The following is an 18,019-nucleotide window of genomic DNA, read 5'->3' as shown; positions in this document are numbered from 1 at the left end:
TTATTTGCCTCAGCCTTCAGCTTCGGCGGTTCAAATAGTTGATCTGCTTGCCACTGAAAAATCACAATATTTTGCTTAACCTCGTCCAATAATTGTTAAATATTATCGATTTCTTACAGTGGAATTAGTAATGGAAAGTAATGATGCAGATGGTATTTTAAAAAATCACTGCCCTTATGACCTATCCACAAAGACGGTTCAATACGATTCCTGAATTCATACGGAACGGCAACTACCTCAACTGGAACTATAAACTACCCTTATTTGAATCGACCACTTAGTATGTGTGTGTTGCAAGATGTGTTATGATTGTTTAGCACCTTTCATAATATAATTGTTTATTAAATAAACAGAAGCAAATTGTGGCAAGGGAAGTGCACATATCTTTGTCTTAAAACATGCAGAAAAACGACGAAAGATCGTGTTCAATAGAACATGGCCACTTTTAGGGAACAACAAAGGAAAAGGGGAACTGCTGAGTCTTTTTAGGGAACAGGGGAACATTAATTTTCTAGCTTGGGAGAACATTCCATCCATCAGACCCTTATTACAAGAAATTTTTACTGTTTCTCTGGGTTCTCTTCGATAGCCGATTAACTCTTGTCCCGCACGATTAAAAAACAACCGAGGTTTTCATCTCGCTTGCTAAAATAGCTATAGTTTTTAGAGAGACTAGGAAAGCGTTTCAAGGCACCTTAAAGCTTTCAATAAACCTTACAAATCTATGAAATGTGTCGTATCTTCAACATACGAATCCTGTACGAGTGATGATAGGCGTTCTGTTGGCTAATGTCGGTTTGTGAATCTTTCAGAGTATAAAACACTTTAATTGAGGATCTGGTGTTTGGTTAAAGCATTTCATGAACCGTCACTTTGTCTATTGGTTTTCTGAGATGTTCTCTAACCATTGGTTTACTCTAGTTGTTCAAAAACACATTAATAATTCATGATCCTACTCTCCTATCAGAGGATGGAAATCAGTCACGGGCAAGATAGCTGAAAGAATGGTCATTCTGATTGTCGGTCTCGTGGGAAATCGGGTCTTAATAAAGAAACAATTGAAAGAACACTGAATTATTAATGAAAATATAAACAATAATCTATGTATATAGATCACTAATGATCTATGTTGATAGATAACGGTAGTCTATATGTAAAATTAACCTAAAAAGAAGTCACATCTAAAACTAACGGTGAACACATAGTTAGTAGAGTCCCCTCTACTAACTATAATGTAAACACCAAAACTTTGTAGCAAGTACGTAACTCGTGGAATTCAACTATCCAAATTAACGTTTCCTGCTGTGCACGTTTTTCGCAAAAGGCGCGTTTTAGAGGCGTTTTGGCTCCAAGTTATCTTAACCTCAACGACAGTAAAATAGCATCCACGTTTTCAAGCTGAATATGATGTACTTTGATTATCACACAACTTTCATTCCCTGCAGAAAGAATCATTTCATTGAATACATTCATGTCACTTATCTAAATCCCTGCGGCATGACTCTCTGAAGCCGCTCAATAAACCCACAATTCTTGCTTTATCAAGTCGGCTGTGCCCTGTGTTTTAGGGTGTATTCTTTTTTAGGCCATTTTTTTATTTCTTATTCCGATTTTGGAATTACAGAATACACAGAATTTCAATTTCGAAAAGAACGGTCCTAAAATCTGGAAACAGAATACTCATGGCGGAGGTGACCTGGAAACTACTATGTCTGCGCGCGCGAGCGGCCGTGTAGGATTTCCCGCCAAAAAATTTTCCAAAAGAACCCGTATTCTGTCTATTTCGAGAAAAGCGTATTTCCTTCCATTCTGTTCATTTTGCTATCGGGAGAAGAATGAACAGAATGATATTCCGTTCATTCAGAAAACGGAATAGCTCCCAAAAGAACCCATATTCTGTCGATTTCTAGAAAACCGTATTCCTTCCATTCTGTTCATTCTGCTATCGGGAGAAGAATGAACAGAATGATATTCCGTTCATTCAGAAAACGGAATATCTCCCAAAAGAACACAAATACCATCTATTCCGAGTACCCCTATTCCGGAATCAGAAAAGAACGCGCCCTTAAACTTGCTAAAGCATTCCTCTTCGATTTTGACAAGAAGGAGAAAGAGATTTTACGTTGAGGATTTCCAGTGCCGTGAATAGTGAGGTAAAATTGTTGTACTGGTTATGAAAATGATAATTCTGGGAAGTAAAATTTAATAGAAATACGAAAAGTTTAGTATAATAATAAAGTGACTCAGCAGAACCGTCAAACATTTCTTGGATCTTGTGTCTTATAGGGTTCTTATGGTTGCGTCCATGAGCTCTATAAATTTTTATTTCAATATTTTGACAGTGAAAACGGGCAATTGGCTTGGCGTAATAAACGTGAACCTAAAATGGTATCATACGCGTCTTCGGTGTTTGTTTAGTATAGAGTTTACTTGTTAGTTGTCAGGTTGTTGTTAAATTCAACCAGAATGTTGCGCTGAATTTTACGGAGCCGTCACGGGCGTTCGCTCGAGAAACCAAAAATTGCTCGAAACCCGAAAAACTTAAAATACCCCATCAAGCGGGCTCAGGTTTAAGTACAAGTAGATGAAAGTCTTGCAACGCACAAGAAATGAGCAAAATCTATTCGCCAAATGATCGGAGCGGTATTAGCATACTGTCCGGCTTCTGTCTCCAATTGGTCCTTATTGCGTCCATATTCTAGCCTTTTTTAGATAACAAAATATTGCTGCCTCCTTACTGGGCGAGCTTTGATGTTATTTTGAGGCCTGGCGACACATCCTTATTAAATGTCAAATCGGCTCGAACATGTTTCAGTTACTGGTGACAATTTCCAAGACTTCCGTAACATCTGCTCTAGGTGAATATACAAACCGTTTAATAAATTCAAACAACTGAAGTAACTTGTTGTATTGTTCTTCCTTTCTTCTTGAAATCGAAAATTTACTATAAAATTACACTTTTTGCATCTCCTGTCCGCCATCAGAAACCCAGCCGCCGTTTTTTAATCAAAAATTATCCGAATTTATGCAAAGTGAGGTGCATCAGAAGCAGGTGTACTGAAATTTTGGAGAAAAAAAAAACAAAAAATTAAAAGCCCGTATTTTATAGTTTTCAAACATTATTCTTGGCTTATCTTTTATTAACTCTTATTCATTCAAGCTTTTGTTAATTTCTTATTTATTAGCATTTTATTTTCTTGTTTTATTATCAATCGTTTGTTTTTTGTTCGGATATATCAGCATATTTAATTGCTACTTTGTAAATCGAAATGGAAGTAAAATAACTCACCTACCTACACCTGCGTCGGTTTTCTTGAAAAACACCGCCTCAATTAAGAAAAAACAGTAGAAAGATGGCCCGTTTTCAGTTGATCTATTGGTTTGACAGTGATGTTATTAAAGCCTTGCTATTGGCTTGATAAACATTCAATAAACGTAAAAGTCACTTTCCTAAATTAAAAGGTAGAATAACTTTTACTATGGTGTTTGTTTGGTAAAGAGTTTACTTGTCAGTTCTTGTTCAATTCAACTTGAACGTTGTGCTAAATTTAAACCTTTGACCCTTGAAGCCAGAAAAAAACTTAGAAGAAATTAAATGATCCGAAGCGGATTCAGGTTTTAGTATAAGTATGTGAGGATCTTGCAACACAAAAGAATTGATTGAAGTCTATTTTTTCAAACGGCGGTATCAGCATACTGTTTCTTCTATCTCTAATTGGTCCTAATTTAAGCGTCCATATTTTAGCATTTTTTTTTTATAACATGTCGCTGTCTCCTCACTGGGAAAGCTTTAATGCTATTTTGAGGCCCGGGGTGTCTCATCTTTATTAAAGATCAAGAAAATGTCAATCAGCTCTAAAATTGTAGTTGTTGATGACATCCAAGACATCTGTAACCGTCTGGCCTTAATGCAAAGGCGGATACGGCTTTTACTGAATAGATTCAAAGAACTGTAGATCCTTCTTGCGTTGAATTGAAGCGAAATTGCAGCCGTCGAAGTCGAGGTGAACGATACAGAGAACCCAAGGGAATTGGATGAATCCGATGATTGGCCAAGTCTAGAGCCACCGTATCATTCAACCATCCGCGCTCCTCAAAACGAATCGTGTTTTGTCCAAAATACTAAAACGTAAGTTAAACTTTCGCTTTGCATATTGAACTTGGAAAGTGACTGCACTTCTGGAATTTTTTATGAACACTGTTTTGTTAGAACGTTCTATAAAATGAAGGAAGCTGAAGAATTCTCTTCCACGTACATTGTTAATATCATTTTCAACGCTTTCTTATGTTATAACGCGATCATGTTGAACACTATCACAATCCACGCCATAAGAAAAACTTCATCGTTACCAAAGCCTTTGAAAACATTGCTGCTGAGTCTGGCTGTTTCTGATCTTAGTGTTGGGCTACTGGTTCACCCTTTATACATTGCAGTTCTTGCCATGGGTCTAGAGCTAAACACTGAAAATAACACAACTCACAGGAACACGTACATCTCATTTTGGATCACTGGAGAGTTTTTATCCTGGGCTTCATTCTTTGGTGTGTTGGCACTAGCTGTTGACAGATTCTTGGCCATTCATCTTCATCTCAGATATCAGGAGTGTGTCACTCACAAGCGTGTTGTTGCTGTGGTGGTCTTAATAATGGTAGTAAGCGCATTTCTTTCGTCTGTTCATTGGTGGACGCCAGAAAGCTTCAGACAAATTTATATCGCTATTAATATTTTCTGTTTCGTAATTCTTGCCATTCTGTACTGCAAGATCTATTTAACTGTTCGACGCCACAGAAACGAAATTCAATCCCTACAAGTGCACCAGGAAGACGAAGGACAGAATCGGGAAATGATGGCAAATGTTGCGAGGCTCGTGAAATTAGCGGTTGGTACGTTTTACGTATATTTGGTGTTTTTGGTTTGTTGTTTACCAATCACCTGCCTTAGTATTGTTGAGATCATCTCTGGGCCGAGCACAACTACAAGACACATTCTTTATTGCTCTTGGACGATGATGTTTCTAAATTCGTCGCTAAACCCTTTGATTTACTGCTGGAAGATGAGACACATTCGACACTCTGTCATCAACATAATGCAAAATATCTTTCGTTGTTAAATTAATTCATTTCTCTGTTTTGAAAATTTTCATTTACTTTTATTTTGTTCAAAAAAATTATTACTTTTGCTAGAGGAAAGATGACACCTTTTGAAAATGGTAACGCCAGGGTTCGCATGCGTGTTTTAGGAGACTTTATTCTTTATTTGGGGACTATATAGGTCTTAAAGGGGGTCTTAAATTGTTGAAATCAATAGCAAAACATACAGACGGGACTTGTGGCCAGAGGCATTTCGCGCTGAAAAATCTGAAAAATCCATGTTGTCCAGTTCTCTGTACAATAAGAAGGGCAGTTCGGCCTACTTTTACGGTGCATTCAATGAGTATTAATCAGTATCGCTCTGTTTACTGTGGTTATTCCGAGTTACATTATTGCTTCGCCTACTTGCATCAACAAACACAGCAACAGGCCATAGTGCCTTCGACCGCGTCTTGAGGCGGGATTATGAGGCGAATTTTAATTTCTCCCAAGATGCACTTGATCGTACTGTGTGAATAAAGATTGTATTGTCACGTTACCTTTGCGTTACAGCTTATGTATTTTCGATCTATATTGGGAGATTCCCCGGATGATTATGTGCTTTCGTAGTTGTTCTCTAACACGGAATCTGGCCTGTATTCGTTTTTCCCCGATCTCGCTTAGCAAAGCAGTATAAATAAACAAATCAAATTATTTTAATGGTTCAGTTGGGGGGCCGAGTTTACTGAGCCGAAGCTGTCGAACACACGAAAGCGGTCATAGGACATACTTCACTACTAGAAAGGTAAGTCACACTTCTCACAGATATTTATGACATTATGAGGCCATTTTGGCGGAAAGCAATCGAAGCAAAATACCGCGCACGTGTTTCAACATGCTCCGCATTAGTGACTGACATTAGTGGCTTCAAAAATCGTTACACAAAGGCAAGCAAGACGGTGAGAGACCTCGAAGAGATCGTCGAGTTCAATGACGAATTCGATATATAACAATATCAACGATGTTGACTCTGAAAAAAGAGCTACCATTATATTAGAAGGGAGATTAATATTTACCGGCTGGCATTAAAGAAGGAGCAACAGAGTCCCAAGACAACAGCGGAAAGGCCGCTGACATCTGCCAACAGAATCAAGAAAAACAAAGGCCTGGGTGGACAGTTGATTCGAAGTGATGTTGTCTTTTGTCATTCCTCTGTGGCCATGGTTTCCTGATGTCTCCTTCTTCTTCGCTGCTCGCGCTGAGTTTCGTTGTTTAATCTCCCTTGGCGAATCTGTCTTGTCCCTTGTATGTCCTCCTGTAGTTCATTTGCGTCACAATTTGGTCGTGTTTTACCAATATAGTAAACATTTTTTGCTGCTCCATGAATCAAGAAACACTTAAGGAGATTGTTTATTATTAAATTCCTGGATGAAAAGCGTAATATCAGTAACCCGCGTGACTACATCGAGTTTCCACGAGTTCATCGAGTTGGTAAGACCAAAAACAATGTCCTAGACCGATTATTGCACGATTCATCCGTTTTATATGCTGACCGAAAATTGAAGACGTATTTAAAAGACCGCATTCGTAAACATGCAAAGTAAGGTCTCTCGGTGTATTGATGTTTGATGTAATATATCAAACACAAAAATTAAAAATTAAAATTAAAATGAGTTTGAGAAATTTGGTTGAAATGTAATGTAATGTAATGTAATGTAATGTAATGTAAATGATGAATTTTGATGTTTGGTTGAAATGTAATATGCTGTCGGTCAATCTACAAAAGACCTTTGGAAACCAGTCTCTGAACCAAGCTAATCTTACCAAATTCTTAGGTGTCTATGTTCAGGGGCACCCAACGACAGTTTTCTATGAAATATCTGTTCGGAGAAGCAAAGGTTGCCTAGAATTTTCCATGGCTCGAGAACAGCTAAAATTTTCGATATGTCCTGCTGTGGCTGTTTCAAACATCTATGATTTTCGGAAACTTTCCCCTTACTTCGCCTACGATTCTCGAGACACTGGAACTTTCTGGTATTATGAACAGTTTAGAGCTAGCATTTTCTAACTTTTATGGGCAAGATTAGTTCTCTAAAATTTTCTGCGTCTTTCGTAAAGAGATTTTAGGCAAAGCCGGCGCCAGCGACCGAAGGCATCTGTATCCTTGTACAAACGTAGCAAGCAAGTGTTGGGTCTTAATACTTTAACTTTAACTTTAAAAACCTAGCGTCTAGCATCCTCTCTTCCGCTTCCTCACAAGGGATTGTTAATTAGGGTACCTGACCGCAGGTTATGGTGAGGGAAGCGAACATTACGCCATTTTTAACCCGTCTACCACGCTCAGAAAGCACGACCTTTAAATTTTTAGGTGATTTTACAGCGCTTTGTTTTCTGCAATGGACAGGACGTAATAAAAGTGTTATCACACCATGTGTTATTAAAAATCCTTCAAAACGTTATAAACTTTTGAACCAATGCATTTATTATAAAATGTCTATGGCCTTTTTCGGAAAGCAAGATATATATTTTTTTCCAGATTTCTACTGCTTCCCAAAATAGGTGACGTCACCCTATTTTTAAGTTGTACCCTATCATGTGACCCAGGTCACCCCAAAACAGATCCAACCAACTACGTTTAAAAAGATGAAGTACTTCTTCTAGACTAACGAATAGACCATTTTACAGCTGTGGCTGTATTACCTGGCTAATGGTTGGAAGCGAGGCTGCTGGTGACCTTGTTTTAATAAAAACCTCTTTGCTAGTTAACGTCACAACAAAAATGATATCTGTATCAGTACAAGGTCACCGGCAGCCTTGCAGCCATTCACGGGCCGGGTCATTGGGTAAAAAAGCTGTAAAATGGCTTTATTGGCGCCTAACGAAATGGGCTGAACTACGACGTTTAGCCCGTTTTTAACTACGGTGAAGATTCAGCGCAACACTTTACCCTTTCAATCTCACTGGGCATTCTTCTACTGATCTTAATGTTGTAATCCAACATGAATGGGTCATCTTCAAAACGGACAAGATCTCCTTAATAATTTTATTATGCAAGCTGTGATTTGTTTTACAGATTTTGCCTTTTTTTTCCGACTTCAACAATGTCCCCAATTAGTGTTCTGTGCTAAATACATTGGCCCTTAAGAAAGTGAATTATTTTAATTATTTATTTTATACGTGACCCTCGAGCTCCCCAGGTTGTTCATCTTAGGTAGCCGATGAACAACTTTTCCAGCTGCCGCTACAAGTATTTCGTTCCTTGGAATTCGAGGTTTACAGTGCAACGAACTCAACCGGGGCCACCCAATCACAGGTCACGTTTACAATAAAGGAGTCTGGCTTTGGTAGTTTGTAAACCAATCAAAAACGAGAACATTTATCCAAATTTCAAAGTGTCGGTTTTATCGGTGGCCCTGGTTGAGTTTGCTGCACTGTAATAAGCTTAGATTCCGAGTATAGTGTTACAGTGCAATCATAAACAGTTGTTAATTACAAAGAGTTTTATTTTCTCAGCAAAATATACTCCCCAGTTGTACACACTGTTTGCCACTTTAAGGTATTTGTGTCAAATGAGTCTAACAGTAAACAACAATTTGAAAAATGACTATTACAAGTCATTTCAGATTAAGAAACAAAAAAGATGTTCCAAGTATACAAGTCAAATGGTATATGGTGAGGAAATTTTTCCTCCCTTTTAAAAGCGTCTCTTAAACAATGAAGGACCATATCTGTGCCACAAACCCCGGACGTTGAACTTTATTTTAACGCAAAACCTAACTGATGTTTAAAAAGATAAACCCGATAAACATGAAAAATGCTCTAGTCACAAAATACTCTTGTCATAAAAATGATCTTTTCAGGGCTGCATATTCGTTCCCATTTTTACTCTCCGAAATTCTTTTTTTTTTTTTTTTACATTAAATTTAACACCAGTGTAATAAGGATCTCCATACTGCTATTTCGATGGACGTTGTTGGATGAAACCTTCCATCTTAAATGACAAGAACGCAAGGTGAGATTCTGATTCAAAAGCACCTTTCCTTCTGAAAACTTATGCTACATTTCAAAAGCTTAGAAATAAATATGCTAAAAAAATGTTGCAGATGTTGGTTTTCTTGTTAAATGCTTATTTTTTTGGCAATCACCATTTTATCTACTTGGTTGAAGCAGCCAAATAAAAATTAAAATACGCGGTTGGATGTGCATGATACAGTATACTCTATTTACAAGTTAGAAAACTAATTTCAGAGAAATTACTGAAAATCAAATGATGATTAACACTGCGAAGCAGATGATTCCTATTCATCACTAAGTCATTCCTAACAGGTTTGACCAACAGGTGGATAATTCATAGGCGCTGTCAAACTTCTGACAGCCGCGAAAGAGTAGAATGTTTTGCAGCCACCCATAATTATTACCTTGCAGCCTTTCCATGACTGCCTGAAGCTTTTATCTACAAAGTCCTAAAATCTCAAAAACTGCTTTTGGCTAGGGTAGTTCTATGCACATTCCTGATTCCTGACATCTAACCTGGAAGCATCACATCAGCTTTGTATGTAAACAAATTTCCAAGTCAGTGGGTATCATATTCAGTGAGGTCCCGATTTTACTTATCTTTACAACAAAACTAACTTTGTACTACGCGCTAATTTATCACATACTGTAACTCCACCTGGTCGCTCACATATGTGTCTAACCTAAATAGAATATTTTACTTGGAAAAGCGTGTTGTGCGATCCATTGCCAATTCAGATTATCGAGCACACTCTGCTCCCCTATTTGCTAAATTGGGTATCTTAGACCTTTTCCAAGTTAATTAATTTCAAATAGCCAAATTTACGTTTTATTATCAAAATCAATTATTACGTACCTCCAATGTTTCTGAATTTGTTTTTAGCAAGTAGCCAAGTGCATAATTATGGCACCAGAACAGCCAACCACTATCGATCGTATTCCTGTCGCACAAATCTTAAGCAATTTACAGTCCTTTACCAAGGTCCCAAAATCTGGAACTCTTCTCCAATATAAATGTTGCACTTTTTATTTGTACAATCATGAATTGACCAAGCAGCACTTACGCATCACCATATTTTCTATTTATTAATGTCAGCCGAGGTGGCCTCTCTTATAAGCCTGGTGACTTCTTGAGGTCTCCTCGCCATCGATATCATTGTAATGTCCGGCTCAAATGTCGGTCTAAACATAAACCTTAGCCTGGGTTAATTTAACAGACAGCGATGCTAGGGACACCAAACGAGAAGTGATCTAGATAAAACGAGTGCGAGTGTTCCAAACACCGAGAAACCTGAAACAGATGAAAGCATAACGCGAAGGCGGAGTGCTTTTATTGGCCGTTTTTTATGCTGGAGGATACGTTTTAGGTTGATTGCACGTTACATCATGGTGGCCATTCTGGTGGTATGGCACAATAAGATTTTTCTCTTCTTGGAGTTAACCTCCATTATAATAATTTCATCGGGCATAGCCAATGAGAAACAAGAAAATAACGTAGCCAGCCAATCAGAACTAGAAACCATTCAACTGTTCGCGGATCTGTTCGCGCCGTTTTCTTGCTTGTTTGACTGGAAGCGCTGCCATCTGCCAAAAAAAAATTGTTTTGAGCTACAAAACGACTGAAAAACCTATAGAAGAAGTAAATTCTCAGTATCCCAGCTAGCTAGAGAAGAGGACTTACAGAAACTCGTGGGCGATGATGGAAATAATGCCTGTAGTAGCTCCATGGCCGGCGGCGAGGTGAAGGTAAACAGTTTGTCTTCGTCGAGCGAAACCCGCTCAGTTTAGCACTTGCAAGTGACCATGTCTTCGCTATTTACAAAATTATGTTATTTTCCCTTTGAAAACTTAAAAGCAAATATTCTTTCGATAAATTTTGCGGTGTTCTGTCGAAGTTTAAAGCTTGAACAATGAAATAACTATAAAATAAACGCCGACGCGACGCTGGCAGCGTTCAAGATATCTCTTACTGTACTGTCTTTGATTCCTTTCTGAATGCCCTCTGAAATTATTATAATAGTAATAGAGTTAATGCTCTTGGACGTAAATATATTTTTAGCCCTTCTCAGAACTTATTTTAGCCCTCGCCTGCGGCTCTGGCTAAAATGAGCCTGAGTCGGACCAAAAACATATTTACGCCCGCGAACATCAACTCTATTGTTGTATTTTAATTTTATGCAAACTATGTGAGCAAATTTCCTTTTGTTTTTATTACCAACATTAAGTAAACTGCTTTACATGAGAGTCGTGTTTGATTAAGCAATTACATTAAAAGAAGCCGCTGCAGCCAGCATGGAAAGATGCTAGAGATCCTGCCTGCCGTAAGTGAGTTTGCAAACTGTTCCATAACACCGCACCACTATACCTGAAACTGTTCTTAAAAAAATTGGTACGGGGAAGGGGGACACCAAGTTTATCTTCAGTGTTGCAAAGAGAATAGCCAGTAATGGTGCTACGCTCGACAAATCTAGATCGAAGATAATCAGGAGCGAGCCCTTTTAGAGATTTAAACACCATGCAAGCTTTTTGTATCTGGCAATGAGATTCAAGCTTTCTCCAATGCAGCACTTGAAAAAGGTATTCAGTACTGGTGTCAAAGGCAGCGGAGGTCAGGAATCTAGCAGCACGGTTTTGTAGCTTTTGGAGTTTATTGGCAAGAGTTTTATCACAGTTACCTCAGTAATTGAAATAAGGTTTCACCAGGGAATTGTAAATAAATCACAGCGTTCTATGAGGAACAAAAGGTCGAATGCGCTTCAGGGCCCCAATACCAGAAGCAATCTTCTTAGATCTGAGACAAATAGTCAAAGTGCCAACAAGGAAAGAAGCTACGCTGGACCTAATACTCACCAACATGCATGAGTATTATAGCCCCCCACAAGCATATTCACCGTTCGGGCTGTCCGATCACAACGTTGTTGTGGCAACTCCTATGGACGGAAAGCGCAACATTAACAGCAGAAAGGTCACCATGAGGCGTGACTTGCGAACAAGCAACAAGGCGGCGTTGGGCAGATATCTAACACAGATAGACTGGCCCTTGTTGTTCAGCCCCCTGGAGAGCTGTGAAGAGAAATGGCAAGTTTTCCAGGACGTCATACATTCAGGCCTTGATACCATCATGCCTGTAAAGCCAGTCAAGATCTGCACGGCCGACGTCCCTTGGATGAATGAAAGTTTGAAATCTCTTATTATGAAGAGACAAAAGGCGTTCAGCGCATATGGCCCTGACTCAGCTCACTTTAAATGTTTTCGTAACCTTGTCAACCGAGAGAGGAAAATCTGCAGAGGGAAATACTATGAGTCAAAGATCCAGCACCTAAAAGGAGAAAACCCGAAAAGATGGTGGGATGAAACAAAACGCCTGTGTGGCCTTAAGACCTCCCACAGCGATTTGGCTAGCCAGCTTAACATCGAAGGATTATCAGAACTGCCTTTCAAAGAGCAAGCCAATGCCATCAACTCCGCTCTCCTCCAACCGCTCGGGGAGTATAAACTACCAGCTCCTCTTGAGCGAATTCCTCTCGAGTCCGACTCGCCCGAAATCTTGAGAGTAACCGAGCAGCGCGTGCAAAGAGCACTGGAAGTCCTTAATCCATCGAAAGCCTGCGGACCGGACAAAATACCCAACTGGCTGCTGAAAGAATACTGTGATTTGGTGGCCTACCCCATCACGGAAATTCTGAACGCCTCCTACGCCGAACAGCGTCTCCCTAACATCTGGAAAATGGCTGACGTGACCCCCCTTCCCAAAAAGAAACCAGTGGTCGATATCAAGAAGGAATTGAGACCAATATCCTTGACCCCCTGTATTTCTAAAGTGGCGGAGGAGTTCGTCGTGGATGGTTTCGTGAAACCTGCGGTCATGAGCGTCCTTGATCACAACCAGTACGGAGTCATCCCAAATTCCTCCTGGATTATAGATTTTTTATCAGACAGGTCCCAGCGGATTAAATTTACATCAGAGTGTTTTTCTGAATGGGGCCCAGTCCCCGCCGGTGTACTACAGGGTACTAAACTAGGCCCGTGGTTGTTCGTCCTAATGATTAACGACCTTGATACGAACGCGCAGCAATGGAAATATGTGGACGACACAACGGTGTCTGAAGTAGTAGTAAAAGGCGGAGAAAGTCACGTGCAAGCAATAGCTAACAGAGTAATAAAGTGGTCCCACGAGAACAGGGTTCAATTAAACGCCGATAAGTGTAAAGAACTCAGGATCTCCTTTGCTAAAGAGCAAAGAGCCTTTGATCCCGTTACCATAGAAGGGAAGGAGGTAGAATTAGTTACTAGTACTAAGCTACTAGGCCTTACAATAGCGAACGATCTAACATGGAACGTCCATGTAACTGAGATAACCAAAAAGGCTAGCAAGAGACTCTATTTCCTAACTCAGTTAAAAAGAGCGGGAGTTCCGAAACAAGATCTAGCAATGTTCTATGTATCGTGCGTGAGATCTGTTATAGATTATGCAGCACCTGTCTTTTTTAACGGTCTCCCCAAGTACCTAAAGAACGAGCTGGTACGGCTCGAGAAAAGAGCAATGTCAATTATAACATCAGGAAAGTGCAACTCGGCAATAGAGGTGGGGGTAACACCCATTTTGGATCATCATTACGGTCTATGCAGGAAACTTTTTGATAACATTGTTAGTGATCCAAACCATAAATTGAAAGCGCTCCTTCCTCCAGGTTATGACAATTCACGCTATAACCTAAGACGACAGCGCCATTTTAATATACCGAAGCTTTTTACAAACAGAACCAAAAACACTTTTATATATGCGATGTCGAGGCTGTAGTTTTACCCCATATACTTTATAAGTTAACATATTTTAATATAAATACTTTATATAGAATTTTTAACACTGTAATCAGTTTTTTATTTATTATCAAGGATTCATCTGTAATTTTTTAAAGTATCACAAAACATTTGTAAATAATTGCGCAATTCAGCCTTTGGCTGCGATGCATTTTTAATAAACTATCTATCTATCTATCTATCTATCTATCTAGATTCTCGATGTGAACATTCCAAGTCAAATTTTGGTCTATGTAAATACCAAGAGATTTGGTGCTGGGCAGCTGGGCTCCGCCAATTTTTAGAGAGGGAGACTGATGGACAAACGATCTAAGCCTTTGCTGAGAACCAATTAACATGAATTCAGTTTTAGATTTATTTAGTGCAAGCTTATTAGCTATAAGCCACTCACTGACGCTGGCAAGGTCTTTATTGAGATTAAGTTCAATACTGTTAGCACTATTACCTGCAAGCGTCAAGTGGGTTTCATCGGCATACATTCGAGGCTGTGAGTGCGAGAGACAATTCCGTAGATCATTAATGCATAAGAGAAAAAGGAACGATCCCAGTTTTGTCCCCTGAGGGATGCCGCAGGACAATACACAATTGTTGGAAAGGGAGCCATTTAGGAAACATTTCTGATTGCGTTCAGATAAGTACGATTTAAACCACTCAATTGAGGCGCCTCCTATGCCATACACAGCCAGCTTAGAAATCAGAATACTGTGATCCACCGTATCGAGATCCAAGAATACCACGGCGTTCACGTTTCCCTGATTCATCAGTTACATGCCCAATCATCAGTTGCCTCAAGTAATGAGGTAACTATAGAGTGGAGCGACCGGAAGCCTGACTGGTAAGAGAAAAGTAGATTATTATCCATTAGGAAGGCATAAAGTTGATCATAAATATCCTTTCAAAGGCTTTTGCAACCACTGGAATAATAGAAATAGGACGGTAATTGTCTAGGTCAATACGGTCTCCCTGTTTGAAGACTGGTGCTACTTTTGAGCACTTCCATTCTTTAGGAAAGATACCAGTCGTTATAGAAGTATTAAAAATCAAACAAAGGGAATCAGCAATAAGGTCGGCACAAATGCAAAGAAGTTTAGCAGAAATCTTATCCCGGCAATCCAGTTGCTTTCGATTTACTTAGTTTAGATAAAAGGGAAAGAACTTTAGAGCGATTGGTTGGCATAAACTCAAAATTAGCGCTATCAGGCGAGGGTTGCTCATATAATGGAGATGTGTGCGACCATTGTTATTAAGAGCTAGCTCATTCAGTCTCATTAGCAAGTTTTGGTCCCACAGTGGCGAAATGATTATAAATGCTATGGCTAATTCTTGTGGATTACAAATGGATACACTGTTTTGTTTAATTTCTTTTATGGATGGACCATTAGATTTTCGAGAAGTGAGATCGTTAACAACTCGCCAAGTCGTCCGTGAATTCCCTTCGTTATCATGAAGAGCATTAGTGTAATACGATTTCTTAGCTTGTCTAATTGCATTGTTTACAGAATTACAAATTTGTTTATAGTTCAACCAAACCACAGGATCATTGGATCTCGTTGCATTCAACTTCGTTATGTCTCTTTTATGCATACGCTGTTTCAAGGAAGGCGTAACCCAAGGCGATTTCAAGGCTTTAACACGTTTTGAGCGCAAAGGGGCATGTTTATCAACAATGCTAAGAAAACTGTTTTTCCAATCATGCCACATGTCATTGGGATTATCGAACATTTTTAAACTGTCTCAATTCTAAGAAAAGATGTTGGTACGGAATTCAATTAGGTTAAGGCTTTTAAATTTCCTATAAGTCACAGATGAGTGGTCCCTGGAGTGCACACCGGTAGAAAGTTTACGATAAACGTAAACAAGGCTATGGTCACTGATGCTGATGGGGTACGCACCAGAGCAAGATACTCTATCTGGACAGTTAGTAAATCAATTAAAGTTGACTTTGAGAGAGAAACTCGAGTTGGTTCATTTATGAGTTGATGTAAACTAAAACAAAAATGTGCATGCTTATAAATTACGATCGATTATTTCTCAACGTTTTTACCTCAGATCCAAAGATATGCTGAGAGGTTCCAAGACACCACCTATTAAAAGGGCCCTTTTGGATATAGAAAGAGAAGCCAGCATAGAGCTACTTCTCCACTCCAACGACGCTGAAAGTTCCACAGATGATGTCACATCAACGACGATCACCAGCTCTCCCAAATCCTGCCCTGATAGTTCATCAGTTTGGAAATCCGTCGTTAACATCGTAAATTTTATTGAGGGCTTAGGCTTTCTTGCTCTGTCTTTTGCCCTCAAAAAGGGCGGAATTGTTGTCATGGTGGCATTTTTTATCATACCAATTTGTTTATGGTATACGGGAAAAGTTCTCATTGAGTGTTTTTACGACACGGACAAAAAGCAAAGAAGAGTAAGAGCGAGATCAACGTTCAAAGAACTAGGAGAGGTTCTGTCTCACAGGTACGGAGGATACATAGTAACAGCCTTTGTGCAGTTGGATTTGTACCTGGCTCCAGTTTCCTATCTTATTCTATGTGGATCACTTATGAGTCACGCCCTCCCCTCAGCACCCCTCACAATGATCGCGTGGACATGCATTGCAGGAGTTGCGGTTTTTCCAACAACGTTTCTGAAATCCTTGTCAGACATCGCCTGGTTAAGTGTCGTTAGTGTCATCGCATTAATCTCAGTCGTGATCTCTTTTCTTTGGTATGGGACGAAACACATGGACGAGTGGGATCTGGACACTATCCTGTTTTGGGACAGTGAAGGTGTCAGCATTGGTCTTTCGATTTTAATTTACGGTTACGGCGCGCTTCCAATTTTGCCATCAGTTGAAGAGAGCATGCGTGAAAAACAAATTCACCTTAGCTCTTGCTCTAGCATATGCTTTAACTATGGTGATAAAAATAGTTTTTTCTGTCTTTGCGTTCCTTTCCTTTGGATCCGACACAAATCAAGTTATCCTTAACAATCTACCCGAAGGCCCATTGCGCATGAGTATCAGTTTCATTTTTGTTATTTTCTGTTCTTTCGTACGCCCTGCCTCTTTATCCAGTGTTTGATTTTCTCCAAACATTTACAGCGATCGAGACAGTCTCTGCTAGAACGCCGATCTTGGGCCCATTACTGATTCGCATCATTGTGGTTCTGTCGACAATTTTGATTGCAATTCTAGTTCCAAAGTTTGCTTTAGTTGTTTCTTTCGCTGGGAGCGTGTTCGCCTCATTTTTTACCTTCATATTCCCGTGTGCTGTTCACCTTAAATTAAACTTCAGAAAGCTGAAAAGATACGAAGTTTGCTTGGACATCCTGCTGATCTTTATTGGCGCCGTTGCTTTCAAATTTGGAGTGATTTATTCAGTGAGGGCCCTTATTATGGGTTAATATAATTTCTCCATTTTTATAAATGCCTGTGCAAGAGCTAAGATTTGTACTTCAAAACCAACATGGATGAAGACTGTGGCTTAAAACCAGGAACACCTCAAATGGTGATTAAAAACGTGTCTGAGAACATATTTTCACGGGAAAAGAGCGCGGAGTTGGTGATGCGTCAGAAATGAATTCAAGTGCACGTGTTGAACGAGTACGTTTTTTGTACAACTATATTCTTTTGATCATTTCCGTTTACTTTTCCCTTTCCTGTGTTCTTTGAAGGGACTATGTTACCCCAGGCGCATGCGCGTGTTGATGAGAAGCACTTTGAAATCGTTGGCCCTACTTTTTCAGATACCACCGGAGAGTTCAGAAAGCTGTTTTCATGTTTGAATCGCGTTCACCTTACTGACCTTAGGAAAGTTAGCTGAATGTTTTGTTTACAAACGTTCTTTAGTAATTACAGAACCTGTTTGATGCGATATTTTTGAAAGCTTTTGCAATGGAGGAAAAGCAAAAATCCCGCGACGAGTTGTATGCAAGTTAGTCTCAAGTGGACTCTACTACGGGTGTATTTCCATCTTCTTTGTTCGTCATTATTTTTAACGTTCCTTTAATCCATTTCTTCTTAACGAACGAATTGTCAAGCAAAGGAATCAGCGAGAACACAAAACCATTGTTTTGTAGTTTCGTTTAATAAATAATTTTTTCAAAGTGTAACTAGCGATTGTTTATT

General features: G+C 39.3%; 2 protein-coding genes and 2 pseudogenes across 3 annotated transcripts in view; 3 read left to right on the top strand and 1 right to left on the bottom strand.

The window, feature by feature from the left end:
* The window catches only part of LOC146472741 (vesicular inhibitory amino acid transporter-like), a 58,831-nt gene that overhangs the window by 15,069 nt on the left and 25,743 nt on the right, over positions 1-18,019 (top strand). The gene's annotated exons all lie outside the window — the stretch shown is intronic.
* On the top strand, positions 768-5,256 carry LOC146472744 (adenosine receptor A3-like). The gene is made up of 2 exons (XM_085119193.1): positions 768-776; positions 4,230-5,256. The coding sequence occupies exons 1-2, from the start codon at positions 768-770 to the stop codon at positions 5,109-5,111; spliced, it is 891 nt and encodes a 296-aa protein (XP_084975319.1). The 3' UTR covers positions 5,112-5,256.
* LOC146472742 (vesicular inhibitory amino acid transporter-like) lies at positions 5,740-18,003 on the top strand (annotated as a pseudogene). Its single transcript, XR_014866582.1, has 2 exons — positions 5,740-5,875; positions 15,955-18,003. The product of XR_014866582.1 is annotated as a vesicular inhibitory amino acid transporter-like (transcript).
* LOC146472743 (uncharacterized) lies at positions 11,310-14,620 on the bottom strand (annotated as a pseudogene).

The sequence above is a fragment of the Pavona decussata genome, unplaced genomic scaffold (assembly GCF_977016875.1).
Source record: "Pavona decussata unplaced genomic scaffold, jaPavDecu1.1 SCAFFOLD_98, whole genome shotgun sequence".
In the NCBI taxonomy this organism is placed as follows: domain Eukaryota; kingdom Metazoa; phylum Cnidaria; class Anthozoa; order Scleractinia; family Agariciidae; genus Pavona; species Pavona decussata.
The sequence above is the reverse complement of the archived record's forward strand: the minus strand, read 5'-3'. Positions and strand labels throughout refer to the sequence as shown.